Raw genomic sequence first — 16,559 nt, forward strand, 5'->3', positions numbered from 1 at the left:
CTTTTCTCTTCCTAGTGTAAACAGAAAGGGCACCTTTCAGTAATTCAGATAACATTTTTGTTGTGTATTTAGTAATATAACATGGGAGCTCGAGCATCTATACAGCTGCAAGACGAGGAGATTGAAGAAATACAAAATGAAACAGGATGTAAGAAAAGTTATTTGTTATTTATTGTAAACAAAATTCTTTTTTTAATATTTACACATGTCATTCCTGAGATAATCAGATTTTGTATAAAATATTTTCAGAACATACTGTACATGATGAATATATTGTGTTTAAAATATTTTCAAAACAGACTGTACATGACGAATCTGGGTGGATTCACCTTGATTCCAGTACACACCCTGAGTGGAATTGGCCCAAATTCCTGTTGGTCCCTATTTCATTGTTTGTTCACTCTAATTTTTGCTTGGCCAATGTCATTTCACCCTATTCCTATTCACAACTTGTCATTTCTTTCCTATTAAAAACTTAATTTTATTTGGTAAAGAATATGAACTATCATGTTTTTTTATTATCAGTGCGAAAATGATATCTAAAAATGAAAATTGATTCCTGTGAGTAAAAGTTTTAATAGCTTTGTTTATTGAAAACATCTTGTAACTAAGCTGAGCAATGTAAAAACATACATCAACATATTAGTAATTATTAGGCAAGTCTTTTATTCTGGCATTAAAAGCAATAAATAAGTGATTGATTAAACTGTCAAATTATTAATAACGGTAATCATTATTAACACCTTTTTGATCAATTATATAATATATAATTAAATTCATAGATATTTAGAATAGAAAGTAAAAGTCCATATCAATATGAAGACTTTATAAACATCCATAATTCAAAATTATATTATTAAAAACCCATATCATGCATATAGAATGTAATTTTAGAGTAGAGATGATTATAAAGACTTAACCTTAATTCAAGATTTTATTTTCAATTTCTATACACATATACATTTGTACCTTAATTCAAGATTTTATTTTCAGTTTCTATACACATATACATTTGTTCCTTAATTCAAGATCTTATTTTCAGTTTCTATACACATATACATTTTACATCTATTTATACCATACCATCACAATTTATGTGCAAACAATGTCCTGAAAGGTTTAGACAATCTGAACTTTACATTGATAAATTTATTATGTTAAGACTTATTTTAAAACAAAATTCATCTGTTTTATTTTTAGAAAAACTCAACAGTAGCTATAGTAATTACACATTTTATATTAAAGAATAAATGTTATTTATATATTTTAAAAACAATGGTGAAACAACTACTTTTTTCCGGGTTTATTCCACTCAAAGCAAAACAACTGATGCTAACAGGAATCTGTTAAACTACCTATTACTGTAACAGTAGATTTTTTGTACATTGTTTACTCTATTTGTTTTTAAAATGTCCATTATATTTTTGCTGAAGATATGATTATGTTAAATATTTATCAAGCAAACTTTCAGATGACAGGACAAGGGATTATTGTTCTGCTGAGAGACTAGTCTTTCAAGTGTTGAAAATATTTTTTGAAATAAGGATTTTCATGAAATAGCAAAAATATTCATATAAAATGAAAACAACTATTAAAAATGGGAAATTTATTAACAGATAACCTATTAACTTATAATTAGGACAAACATGACAAAGACCATGTTAATAAAATTTCCATTATTTTTCAAATTTTAGGGATGTGTTATTTCAATTTAAGTTGAAATACACAAATGTACAAAATGTACCTGATGGCTTTTGTTTAAAAAAAAAACATTTTGACCTATGTATTTAATACACTTATTGTTTTAGCTAATTTAAGTACTTCAGACTTCTCAATATAACAAAAGCAAAACACACACAATAGATAAAACTGCATTGTGAGCATGTCTGATTCAACAATAAAAACAAACCAATGGTCAAATGTTTATTTGTTACTTTGTATACAATTCTTTTTTTAATACATACATGAATTTTATTTACGTACATTATTTTTCAGTTTCCAGAAACCAAATTATCCGATTATATAGCCGCTTTGAAAGTTTAGACAAAAGTGGAAATGGATTTCTTAGGTATTGTATTTTAAACAGTTTTGTAATTTTTAAGTTTATGGTTAATTTTGATGATATAAGCAAACATTTCAAGTATGCCCTTATTCCATAACTATAATACAAAATTTTGTATAACTTACATGCATTGGGGTGTAACGCATATTTTTTCATATTCTTAGTAATATTTGATTTTAAAAATCTTTTTTTTTATGCTTGAAATTCTAGAATACACAGTAAATTGCTCATATATTTTTTTATACGACCGCAAAAAAATTTTTGTGGTCGTATATTGGTATGACGTTGGCGTCGTCGTCGTCGTCGTCGTCTGGCGTCGTCCGAAGACACATTGGTTTTCGCACTCTAACTTTAGTTTAAGTGAATGGATCTCTATGAAATTTTACCACAAGGTTCAATACCACAAAAGGAAGGTTGGGATTGATTTTGGGGGTTATGGTACCAACAGTAAAGGAATTAGGGGCCAAAAAGGGGCCAAAAATAAGCATTTTTCTAGTTTCCAGACAATAACTTGTGTTCAAGTGTATGGATCTCTCTGAAATTGTACTGCAAGGTACCATACCACAAAGGGAAGGCTGGGATTGATGATGGGGGTAATTGCCTCAATATTTTAGGAATTAGGGGCCAAAAAGGGGCAAAAAAAAAGCATTTTTCTAGTTTTAGGACAATAACTTGTGTGTAAGTGTATGGATCTTTCTGAAATTATACTACAAGGTTCCATACCACAAAGGGAAAGCTGGGTTTGAGTTTGGGGGTAATTGCCCTAAATGTTTAGGAATTTGGGGCCAAAAAGGGGCCAAAAAACACATTTTTCTAGTTTCCAGACAATAACTTGTGTTCAAGTGTATGGATCTCTCTGAAATTGTACTGCAAGGTACCATACCACAAAGGGAAGGCTGGGATTGAGTTTGGGGGTGATGAATCATAAGGGGGTTCAAAAAATTTGGGGGGGGGATTTTTTTTTTTTTTCATTTTTTTTCTTTTTTTCATTTTTTTTTCTTTTAAAATTTTCCATTTTAAGTTGGTTATTTCTAATTTATATTTAAAAGCAAATAATAATGATATGGTAGGAGATACGCACCAAACAAGATGTGTAAATTATTATATAATAAGTATTGTGCAATAGCAAGAAATTTTCAATTGCACAGTATTGCACAATAGCAAGAAATCTTCAATTGCACAGTATTGCGCAATAGCAAGAAATCTTCAATTGCACAGTATTGCGCAATAGCAAGAAATATCCAATAGCACAATATTGCGCAATAGCAAGAAATTGTCAATTGTACAGTATTGCGCAATAGCAAGAAATATTTAATTGCACAGTATTGTGCAAAAGAAGATACTTCGTATAAATTGCTTATTTCTTGACCAATTTCAATGGGGTTTTATTCTTGAATTCTTGGGGTTCTTTAATATGCTGAATCTAACCGTGTATTTAGTTTTTGGATTTTGGGCCCCGTTTTTAAATTGGTCCACATTGAGGTCCAAAGGGTCCAACATTAAACTTTGTTTGATTTCATCAAAAATTGAATTATTGGGGTTCTTTGATATGCCGAATCTAACTGTGTATTTAGATTCTTAATTTTTGGTTCCGTTTTCAAATTGGTCTACATTAAGGTCCAAAGGGTCCAAAATTAAACTTAGTTTGATTTTAACAAAAATTGAATTCCTAGGGTTCTTTGATATGCTGAATCTAAACATGTATTTAGATTTTTGATTATGGGCCCAGTTTTCAAGTTGGTCCAAATCGGGGTCCAAAATTAAACTTTGTTTGATTTCAACAAAAATTGAATATATGGGGTTCTTTGATATGCTGAAACTTACCATGTATTTAGATTTTGGATATTGGACCATAATAGGTGAATGTCCAATTTAAAATTTTTAAGTTCTTAGACCACATTCATTCTGTGTCAGAAACCTATGCTGTGTCAAATATTTAATCACAATCCAAATGCAAAGCTGTATCAAGCTTGAATGTTGTGTCCATACTTGCCCCAACTGTTCAGGGTTCGACCTCTGCGGTCGTATCAAGCTGCGCCCTGCGGAGCATTTTATTAACTTATATGTTTGCTACAGCTAATTACATGGACAGATGTTCATAGTATAAAACACAAAGAACAAAACCGAAAGAAAAAATGAATAACCAAAAACCACAAAAAACAAATTTTGTGCTTGACGGAATTGAAGCCTTATTTTCTGTAAATATTACCGGTACTAAATTATATCAACTGAAAATTCTATAAGATATATGTATACATAAATGTAATAAATCACACAACACTGCATGACAGCTTTAAAGCACTGACTAACAATTATCATTTTGAAATTTCTAGTCGAGAAGATTTCCTTAGAATTCCAGAGTTAGCCATCAATCCACTTGGTGACAGAATAGTGCATTCTTTCTTCCAAGAAAGGTAAGTACAGATAAATCATCAGAACATTGTTGTTTTAAGAACTGGCTGTTCCTATATACGGTCTGGCTATCTACCCTTCAAACCTTTGACCAAAAATTAGAGATCCATTTCAGTGTTCCAGCTAGGATTTCAAAAGGGCAGGGTGCCAATCCTGAAAAAGGGCATTTAACGCGTGATATGATATGAAAAGGGCATGTTTTAATAAAGATTATAATAAAACTTTGTTTGTTCATTGAATCACTGGTTATATATATACAAGAACAACATCATTACCCCAGAGAAAAAACTATCTTTCTACTTTTTAGGCTGAAAACTTATCAAGCAGCTTGTCACACAAGTTTTAAATCATTGCTTGGCACAGTTAAGCTTTATATGCAGTATTTTTTGAAAAATGTCCTGCTTCATTCTGTTTCTATGATCTGACACACTTTACACGTTTCACCTTTCTACCTTTTCTGTGCTTAATGGCAATACAGCACAAAACAGCTGTAAATGCACAATGTTAGGATATAGTGAACAGTGAAAATTTGGATTGAAAATAAAAAATACAGAAAAAGATGACCAAGGCACCCTACCAACCTTGCTACTAAGACCCTCTTTAACTTTTCCCATGACTCAAAACAACTTAACATATAAATTCTAAAGCCAGAAGTATGAAGACATATTTTATAATATCTTAGTAGGTTACTCAATGCTAGGAAAAAATAAGATTGAGTTATCTTTCTTTATTTGGGTGTGCTCCTTCTTTGGAGAATAATAAACAGTACGTAGACGGTGTAAATACGATCAACAATATGGCGACCGATTTTGTTATTTTCGTATAAAAAATGAAGGCAGTCAATGAAAAATACGTCTTAATTTGCTATTTATTTCAAGGAAAACAATAAGAGCAATGTTTTTAACGAGTTGATTATGGTTTTCGACTTTCTGTCAATTACGTTTTCTCCATGAAACTATGGTAAACATTGCTAATTGTGCCCAAGTTGTATGAACATTTCTTCAAGTTCAAAAACAAACAAATGCTGACTGACCGATTCTATTTGAATGAATTAATGTTGATGATCATTAAATGACCCATCCGATAAACGGATTACCTATAACAACAGATTATGACACCTGTTGTAACCGTTGATTAGCTTGGGGTCGTAAACAAAGTCATATACTTGTCGCCAGGTAAATTTTCGTAATTGGCTGATCATATCAATATGAACAAAATATATACCAATCGCTCTTCAAAAAAGGCAGGGCTCTCCTAAGGGAAACAACTCATACAAATGGATCTCTAATTACAGGGTCAATTACAGTTTTGACAAATAGACTATTAATAGGCTTTTATTGGTACAATGCAGATATACTGCTTTGTGTTGTATAGTATCACAGTATTTTAATATACCGGTATATTTTTTTAACTTTAAAACTGTTTTTCAGCAATGATGAGACAGTAAATTTCAGGCAGTTTATACATGTACTGGCTAGATTTAGACCTACAAAAGTTAAAATCAGTAAGAATAAGCTGAATACCAGGGAAGAAAAATTAAGATGTAAGTTTTGATATGCATATGCATGTACATGCACAACAATTAATTATAAAAGTACCAGGGTAAATAAAAATTTGAAATGATATCAATGCACAATAAAATAATAAAAAGATACACATTATCTCTGCAGGGCACATAACACAGGCAGTATCTTATACATTTAAAGCTATAAAAATATGAAGTCTGAAAAATCTGGATGAGTTGAAATCAAATTAACTGGTAGTTGTAAATTGTCTCTTTTACAAGAATTAATTGTGAAGTAAAAGATCTGTATATAAATTCACAATTTTATTAAGGATATGATTCAATTTCCCCATTTTATTAGATTTCCACATCTGATGGTAATCTATAATTTTGTCTAGTAAAATTTCTTTGTTATACATAGTAATTGGTTTGCTGTACAGCCATTTCCGCTTTTATTTAAGATGAGGAAAATCAACTCGGATATAAAAATAAGTTTATGTCACGTCGATGAAGATTAGGATGAGACTTAGGCATGTTTTTTCCAATGATGTTTGTGTTAGCATCAATGATTGATAATGTTTGTGATTAGGTCTGTTTATTAAGAACCACTAACGGCATGTCAATAATATTTGGTAGACAGTTATTACTATTTGCAAATCTTATTTCCATGGAGGTTATTTGGCCATGCCCCATCAGTCATGTTCCTTTCTCAAATTGAATGAAACTTTTGCATAGTTTACATGTACATAGTTTACATGTTACAAAGGTGAAACATATCTCTGTGTCCACAATTTATTATAATAAGCTCTATATTTTAGTTGCCTTTAGAATGTATGATTTAGATGGTGATGATAAGATATCTAGAGATGAATTATTAGCAGTTTTACATATGATGGTTGGAGCAAATATATCAGAAGATCAAGTCAGTATATTTAACATAAATGTACACAAATTTAAAGTTTGTTCACCATTGCAAATAATGAAACATTGTTCTGTTCATTTTCTGTCGCAAAAAATGTGCTTACTGTAAATTCAGACATTATTGCATACATTTATTATTGCGATTTTTAAAGAATGAACAATTTGCGAGATTAATTATTGAGGTTTCTGGAAAAGCTGCATACAGATATAGGTATCAGATATCAGAATGCGGGTTCTCATTATTGGGATACTCACCAACTTGCATTATTCCCATTAATCAAAAACTCGCAATTATTTCTGAATTTACAGTATCATAGATTTCAAATTTTCATTATATCAAGGAAACTTAAGTGATTATTAATAAAAAGAACATGTTTTATATGAATTGCCCATACTGTGGATCATTAAGTCTCCCTGGGAAACGGAGTTGGGGTGATATACTGTTATTGTACGATTCTTTTTTTCTTTTTTTCTTATTCCACACTTTTTGTCCAGCTTAGTTCTCGGAATTGAATGGACCAATTTTGATGGAACTATACCATAATGTCAACCACCATGTGTAGTTGTGCACCTGACTTTGGAATTTAAAAAATGGCTGCCATTGCCATGAAAACAGCAAAAATGTGAAAAATCGAAAAGTGTTCCAAATTTAATGAAACTTTGTGTAAATGTTACTTGTCAGCAAAAGATGTGCAAACCATCTTTGGAATTTCCAAAATGGCCGCCATTGCCATGGAATCTGGGCAAAGATTTACCATTGAACCTTATGGGAAAATCTTTTAAGTAGCATTTTCTCTCATAAAATCGTAGATAAAACCTAGTAAAACTTTGATTTTATATTGCCCGTCATGTGAGATGGTGGTATCTGTCTTGGGAATTTTTTTAATTTTTACCGTTACCATGGAAACAGTAAAATGTTAAAAAATCTCAAAACTTTATGAAACTTCACAGAAATGTTAACTGGCATATGTACAGATGTCATGCATAAATGTACATTCAGTGTTTAATTTTTTCAAAATGGCTGCCACTTAGTGGCAATGGGCGGACTGGGGTGACATCCGCTATTGCTTGCAATGGCAATTCTAGTTATTATGTCACCCGATCGACAATGTCGGGTGACATATTGCTTTTCCTCTGTTTCTTTACTATTATTATGTCACCCGATCGACAATGTCGGGTGACATATTGCTTTTCCTCTGTTTCTTTTTCCCTATTATTATTATTTTTCTTCCACCTAATTTTGTCTGGCAGTTTTCTCAGAGGCAATGGAACCAATCTTCATGATTGTTGCATAATAAGGACCACCATCAGTGGAGTTGCAGTGAAACTTTGGAACTTTAAAATGGCCACTGTTTCCATGGAAACAGCAGAAATGTGAAAAATAATTTTTTTGTTTTTGATGACTAATTTGAGAATGCCTGAACTAAAAATCATCGGAACTACTGTATTGCCATGGAAACTGGGGAAAGGTTTCCCATCATAACCCTATGGGAAAAACCTTAAAGTAGCATTTTCTCTCTTAAAATGGTAGGTCAAATCCATTGAAACTTTGATGGTATGTTCCCTCCCATGTACCAATGTGGCATCTGTCATTACAATTTTGGGAATGGTCATTGTTACCATGGAAACCAGCAAAAATTTCAAAATGCACCAAACTAAATATAACTTTATATTAATGCTAACTGGCATGTATAGATAAGACTTTTGACTTTGGACTTTCCAAAATGGTCGCCGTTGCCATGGAAACAGTAAAAATGTGAAAATTTCAAAATGCTCCAAATGTTCTGAAAATTTACAGAAAGATGTATTGCCATGCATATAATATTATTATGTGCATTCACTGTTTAATATTTTTAAAATGGCTAACACTTAGTGGCAATTGGGGAAGGTTGACATCCGCTATTGCTTGCAATGGCAATCTAGTTATTATTATTCTTCCAATGATTTTTGTCCGGCAGTTTTTTTGGAGCCAATGGAACCATTCTTAATGATTAGATATAAGAAGATGTGGTATGAGTGCCAATGAGACAACTCTCCATCCAAGTCAAAATTTATAAAAGTAAACCATTATAGGTCAAAGTAAGGTCTTCAACATGGAACCTTGGCTTACACAGAACAGCAAGCTATAAAGGGCCCAAAAAATTACTAGTGCAAACGGGAAAACAAATGGTCTAATCTATATAAAAAATTCGTAAGGGTTCTGCGGAACCCAGTGTCTCGCCTACTTTTGCTGTTAATCGCAGGCTCAACAAAAATGAGATGAGGAAAAAATTTAATAAAAATATTCCTCTCCTGACAATTTTTTTATTGTAAGAAGCTTCTGTCCAAGTTTGGTAAAAATCCAGGATAGTTTATGAATCTAATAAATGTTTTAAAAAATTTACAGCCGATTCCAACGAGTGTGTAGCTAAAGGTAGAATCTTTGGTTAGCTTCCTTGCTAGCTCAACCATGAAATAATTGTTACCTTAAGATTGGGAGGAGCAAAGCACCATTTTATCATCCAATGAAAACATTTATATCAATGGCCTGTTTATTATTTATAATATATGTATGTTTCATACAAAGGTTTACCTACACTACTTTGCAAATAAAATTTCATTTCTTAGTCTTTGATTGAATTAAAAAATCTTTTTATTACAATAAATTAGAAGCGGAGTAACGTGTTTTTTTTAAATATTTACGCCGTGAATAGGCAGTTTAGTTAATTAGGGTCTTTAGGTGCACGCAAAAAACATTGTTATGGTCTTGGTGTCTTTCCTTCATATATATGCATATTTTTTTGAACTAAAATCTTCTATATTCGCACAGAAAAGAAAAAAAATATCATACTACTTAATATCATGCACGGTTGCATTTGTGGACCTTTTATTTAGTTAAAAATGCAACGGGAAAAAAACAGCAAGCAACTGCAGTCTGAAATTGAAAATATTGCAGAGTTTATGAACGTCCACTTGGTCCGTTTACATTACCTTACTTATGAGTTTTAGATAAATGATGCAGCCATGAAGAACAATTTTTATGTCTCTACTTCAGTTTTAATCTGACCTAGATTGAATGATAAGGTCATACGTACTTTTTGACACCTTCCAATCTTTTTTACCTGTCCGGGTGTATTTAAACATATGTGTATGTGTAAAAGTGAATACGGTCAGCACTTGTCAATCATATCCAACAACATTTTATTAACTTGATGTAACAAATTCAACAGACAAGCCGAGTTAAATATATTATTATTTGTAATGTCTGACGAAGAAGAAAAAATAAGGAATTTCAGCTTTCAGTTAACTTTTCATCATTTTGGCCAAGGATTTGTATAGAGTCTCACTATACAAATCCTTGTTTTGGCAAATCAAACACACCTACAACATGCAGGCATGTGAATGAGCTTATAATTATCACTAAATTTTAAATTTAGTTTGAAAAAACTTATTTTTAAACTGACTTGTAAAACTAGATTTACAATGATTATATTCTGTCACTTAATTCCGATTGGTTCTCTGCTTAACTATTGATTCCACCCAAAGGCTGGATGTGCCTTACCTAATAATGATTTCATGGTTGAGCTAGTAAGGAAGCTAACCAAAGATTCTACCCTACACACTCGTTGAAATCGGCTGTAACTGCAGACATGTATGTAATGTTAACTGGAAGAAAAACTAAGTCCATTTATAAGTAAAATATGGATAAACAAGTACAAAATTTTAATAAAAATTTCCTTCTACATGTTCTAGATACTAGCTTTTGATCATAAACAAACTTCTGTCCATGTTTGGTACAAATCCAGGATAGTTTAAGAAAGTTATTAAAATTTTAAAAACTTTAACCACAGAGTGAATGTAATGTTTCCTGGCAGAAAAACTAAGTCCATTTATAAGTAAAATACAGAAAAACAGGATTTTTTTTAAAAATTTACTTCTGGATACTATCTTATGATCATAAACAAGCTTCTGTCCAAGTTTGGTAGAAGTCCAGGATAGTTAGAGAAAGTTATTAAAATTTTAAAAACTTTAACCACAGAGTGAATGTAATGTTTCCTGGCAGAAAAACTAAGTCCATTTATAAGTAAAATACGGAAAAACAGGAATTTTTTTTTTACAAAATTTACTTCTGGATACTATCTTATGATCATAAACAAGCTTCTGTCCAAGTTTGGTAGAAATCCAGGATAGTTTAAGAAAGTTATTAAAATTTCAAAAACTTTAACCACAGAGTGAATATTTGTGGACGCCGCCGACGGAATGTAGGATCGCTATGTCTCGCTTTTTTGACAAAAGTCGAAGGCTCAACAAAAACGAGAAACGAGAAACACTTATGAACCACATCAACAAACAAACGACAACTACTGAACATCAGATTCCTGACTTAGGACAGGTGCAAACAATTGCAGCGGGTTTAAACGTTTTAATGGTACCCTTATCTGAAACAATAGTGTAACATCACAACAAAGAAAGACTCACTATAAAATATCAATTGAAATGGCTTAACTCAATCAAAAGACATATTAACACCAGTGAACATACACTGAACAAATAAATTTGATCTATGATACAATGTAAATAAAAAATAAATAAACTAAGGGAAGAATAATAAAAGTAACATGTTATACCGCTGTGAAATGTAAAACAATTTAAGAAAAACAATATGCTTGAACAAAAATATCAGCCATTTGCAATTACTTTAAACACAGGTAAATTAAAATAATTTTGTTGTTAGGTATACGTGTACAGTTCAAATAGAGAAAGGAAATATTTTTACAAAATAAATAATTTTGATGTTCATAGTACAAAGAAGTGAAAATTTATAGTAATACCAAACACTTATCAAAGCTGGTATATAGACCAGATATAACCCTGAATAACATTAAATAACAAAAAAGCATTACAATTAGTATCAACAGGTCAAATAAACAAGATTGTCTACTATAATGAGGACCACAAAATTTCGCGTTGCAGTAGGTCTTTGGAACATAAAAAATGGCTGCTGTTACCATGGAAACGGAACAAATGTGAAAAAATCAAGTTTTTGGTTTTGGTGAATTATTTGGATATGCTTTAAACTTAAAATCATTAGATTTTAATACAATGTAGGTGTCCACTATATACTGGTTTTGGATGATTTTGGCAATCATTGGAACTACTATGTTGCCATGGAAACTACAGCAAAAATTTCAAAAATATCAAAATGCTCCAAATTTGATGAAACTTCACAGTAACAATGAGCAACATTGGTTGATGTGGAATTTGGCATTGGAATTTCCAAAATGGCTGCCATTACCATGGAAACACGCAAAAAAGGTCAAAATGCTCCAAAAACCTTAAAGTAGCATTTCCTCTCTTAAAATGGTAGGTCAAATCCATTGAAACTTTGATGGTAGGTCCAATGTACCAATATGGCATCTGTCATTAAATTTTGGGAATGGTCTCTGTTACCATAGAAACCAGCAAAGATGTCAAAAATTTCAAAATGCTCCTAACTTGATGAAACTTAATAATAATGTTATCTAGAAGTGTTGATGAAACTTTTGACTTTCAAATTTCCAAAATGGCCACCGTTGCCATGGAAACAGCAAAAATGTGAAAATTTCATAAGGCTTCAAATGTTCTGAAAATTTACAGAAATATGTATTGCCATGCATATATGTGCATTCACTGTTTAAAATTTTCGAGATGGCTGCTGCTTAGTGTCAATGGGGGAAGGGTGACATCGGCTATTGCTTGCAATTGCAAATCTAGTTATTCTTCTTCTTTCTCTTCTTCTTCCGCCGAACTTGTCCACATCTGTTCTCCAAAACCGCTGGTCAGATTAACTTAGGGTTTCACAATATGTTAGACTAACATGTCTAGTGGTGCAATCAGGGTTTTGTTTGTGCAATGGGGTTTATAAAGGGGTACTTTGAGGGGCAAAAAGGAAGAAGGGGTTTACTATAGAACCCTATGGGATTTTATTTTTTTTATTTTCAAATGATTATAACTTGAAAACAGTTAGTGATAGACACAATCTTTATAATTGAAAATGTTCTAAATGATAAAGCACATTAAATGAAATAAAAGGTTAGTCCCAAGGGGTAACTCTTGATGGGGATCTTGTAAGTGGTCAAGGGGTAACTCTTGGTGGGGATCTTGTAAGTGGTCAAGATCCCCACCCCTAAACCATACATATTCTGGTTTGTCATGCCAAGATAATTTGAATGATAAACAGGGTTAGTCCCCAGGGGTCATCATGACCCCCTGCCATTTGAGAAAGTTCTAATATCTTGTAAATGGTCCAGATCCCCACCCCTAAACCATATATTTGCTGGTCTGTCATGCCAAGATGATTTAAATTATATACATGGTAAGACCCAAAGGGTCATCCCCACCCCCTGTCATTTGAATATGTTCAAATATCTTGTTAATTGTCGAAATCCCAACCCCTAAACCATATGTATTCCTGTTCGTCATTTCACGAAGATTTTAATGACATACAGGATCAGTCCCTAGGCGTCACTAATGCATATCACTTTACTGGACCAAACCAATTTGTACTGGACTTTGCCCAATGTCAGGCGACCATGGGAATGACTAATTATGGGAGCTTCGTTTTGGAGACTTCGTAACAGCATCCTGTTTCAATCATTTCTTGTTATTAATAGTTGGGTACCTATTTTCATGGACTTGTGAGTATACAAATTGAGTTTTACTGTGTGTATTGCTATGTGTTTGTTTATTCTACATTGGCTAGAGGTATATGAGTATACAAATTGAGTTTTACTGTGTGTATTGCTATGTGTTTGTTTATTCTACATTGGCTAGAGGTATAGGGGGAGGGTTGAGATCTCACAAAACATATTTAACCCCACCACATTTTTGCGCCTGTCCCAAGTCAGGAACCTCTGGCCTTTGTTAGTCTTGTATGTTTTTTTAATTTTGTTTCATCTATATGTTTCGGAGTTTAGTGTGACATCCATTTTCTTTGAACTAGTACACATTTTTGTTTAGGGGCCAGCTGAAGCCTGCCTCCGGGTGCAGGATTTTCTCGCTGTGTTGAAGACCCATTGGTGGCCTTCGGCTGTTTTCTGCTCTTTGGTCGGTTTGTTGTCTCTTTGACACATTCCCAGTTTCCATTCTCAATTTCATGGTGTAGATGAACCACAAATTTAAATGTTCAACGTAAATTTTTCTATAGGCTTGAATGGAGACTTTGGGAAATCCATGAAAGTACAAGTTTTCTTCAATCCACGAAAATTGGTACCCTGGAAAATAAATGAATCCACAGAAGTTGAATTCCTTTGAAAGGAGTACATGCAGTAATGGCCCTTTTTGGCCCCCAATATCCCATCCTTTATTTCAAGATGATAAGTGTTTTAGATTGTTGCATAAAAATGTGAAACTGATCATTTTTTGTTCAGCTTTTCTTGAAAGATTGTCATTTACACCACAAATATTCCAAAAGTAGAGATTTTGGTATAAGTGGACGAAATTATCTTGATTTCAACAACATTCAGGCCTAGGAAACATAGAGCATAGGCTTCAACAAACTATTCCAGTCCGATAAGTTATTTGTTAAAGCAAATAGGATGTGAATTGATTTTTATTTGTCAACGCACATACTGTATAATGCCGGTACAGAAACCAATAAAAATTTAGCTGATTTTCTCTGAACTTGATAGAAAATTGAAACATATATATGCTTATTGTCATCATAAATAGAATGTGTATGCATAAATTTTCAACAAAAAAGACTCATTTCCTATCTAGTTATAGGCAACTTATAAATTCCTGCATTTTCCAGTACATTTGCTATATCCCAATGTTTAAGTTATAACCTCAGAATAAGAACCGATTGTTCAATGACATCATTTACTTGTTTTGACCTTCAGTTAACTGGTGTAACTCATTCAAAAAAACAACTTGAGTTTGGTCAAAAGCTAGAAATAGGGACCATATTGAGACCTTATCGAACATATTCCTTTATAAAAATGTACAGTAATGAAGAAAATTCTTTTGAATATACATGATATTAGACACAAGCTAGTACTCTAAATGCCACTACAACAGAACATAAGCTAGCTTTTCCAGAATACATGCAGGAAAATGCTTTATTAAAAAAAGGGAAAATTTCCATCTTTTGTATCATGATTTCTAAGTACAGTGTTAGCAAAATCTCGTCAAGTTCACAATCTATCACTTTAAGTATGCAACGTTATTTGTTATCGCAATGTTAAAGAACTTGTATGCTATATGAATTGTAGCAGTTCCATCTTTTATGTTACAATATTGGGAAAAAAAAGCTAGAGGCTCTAAAGAGCCTGTGTCGCTCACCTAGGTCTATGTGCATCTTCAACAATGGATACTCTCCATCTTTGTGGACTAGAATAAAATTCATGAAAAAAAATCTCTACTTTGTTGATCTACTAATGCTGATCATTTTTGCTTATTTAAGTTTCTATATATCTATTATAGCTTTTCAGATATTAGGCAAAAACACAAAAAAATGATAAAAATTGATATTAAAGAGAACAACTCTAATAAGGGGTCATCAGAAAATTTTAACCATGTTGACTTATTTGTAGATCTTGTCTTGCTGATCGTTTTTGCTTATTTAAGTTTCTATCTATCTATTATAGTTTTTATACGACCGCAAAAATTAAAAATTTTTTGGTCTTATATTGGTATGACGTTGTCGTCGTCGTCGTCGTCGTCGTCGTCGTCCGGCGTCGTCTGGCATCGTCCGAAGACACATTGGTTTTCGCACTCTAACTTTAGTTTAAGTGAAGGGATCTCCATGAAATTTCACCATAAGGTTCAATACCACAAAAGGAAGGTTGGGATTGATTTTGGGGGTTATGGTACCAACAGTTAAGGAATTAGGGGCCAAAAAGGGGCCAAAAATAAGCATTTTTGTAACTTTCAGACAATAACTTGTGTGTAAGTGTATGGATCTCTCTGACATTGTACCACAAGGTTCCATATCACAAAGGGAAGGCTGTAATTGATTTTGGGGGTAATTGCCTCAAAATTTTAGGAATTAGGGGCCAAAAAAGGGGCAAAAAACAAGCATTTTTCTAGTTTCATGACAATAACTTGTGTGTAAGTGTTTGGATATTTCTGAAATTGTACTACAAGGTTCCATATCACAAAGGGAAAGCTGGGTTTGAGTTTGGGGGTAATTGCCCGAAACGTTTAGGAATTGGGGGCCAAAAAGGGGCCAAAAATAAGCATTTTTCTAGTTTCCAGACAATAACTTGTGTTCAAGTGTATGGATCTCTCTGAAATTGTACTGCAAGGTACCATACCACAAAGGGAAGGCTGGGATTGAGTTTGGGGGTGATGAATCATAAGGGGGTTCAAAAAATTGGGGGGGGGGGATTTTTTTTTTTTTTTTTTCTTTTTATTCCTTTTTTTTTTCTTTTAAAATTTTCCATTTTAAGTTGGTTATTTCTGATTTATATTTAAAAGCAAATAATAATGATATGGTAGGAGATACACACCAAACAGGATGTGTAAATTATTATATAATAAGTATTGTGCAATAGCAAGAAATTTTCAATTGCACAGTATTGCACAATAGCAAGAAATCTTCAATTGCACAGTATTGCGCAATAGCAAGAAATCTTCAATTTAACAGTACTGCGCAATAGCAAGAAATATCCAATAGCACAATATTGTGCAATAGCAAGA

At 32.4% G+C, this 16,559-nt stretch overlaps 1 protein-coding gene across 1 annotated transcript in view; it reads left to right on the plus strand.

The window, feature by feature from the left end:
- LOC127698829 (calcineurin B homologous protein 1-like) overlaps nucleotides 1-16,559 on the plus strand; it is a 27,938-nt gene continuing 11,379 nt past the window's right edge. The window contains exons 1-5 of the mRNA XM_052202523.1: nucleotides 1-148; nucleotides 1,996-2,068; nucleotides 4,396-4,476; nucleotides 5,905-6,017; nucleotides 6,797-6,900. Of these exons, the coding sequence (XP_052058483.1) occupies nucleotides 82-148; nucleotides 1,996-2,068; nucleotides 4,396-4,476; nucleotides 5,905-6,017; nucleotides 6,797-6,900 (438 nt within the window). The 5' untranslated portion in view covers nucleotides 1-81. The remainder of the gene's footprint in view (nucleotides 149-1,995; nucleotides 2,069-4,395; nucleotides 4,477-5,904; nucleotides 6,018-6,796; nucleotides 6,901-16,559) is intronic.

The sequence above is a fragment of the Mytilus californianus genome, unplaced genomic scaffold (assembly GCF_021869535.1).
Source record: "Mytilus californianus isolate M0D057914Y unplaced genomic scaffold, xbMytCali1.0.p SCAF_4, whole genome shotgun sequence".
NCBI classification, from domain to species: domain Eukaryota; kingdom Metazoa; phylum Mollusca; class Bivalvia; order Mytilida; family Mytilidae; genus Mytilus; species Mytilus californianus.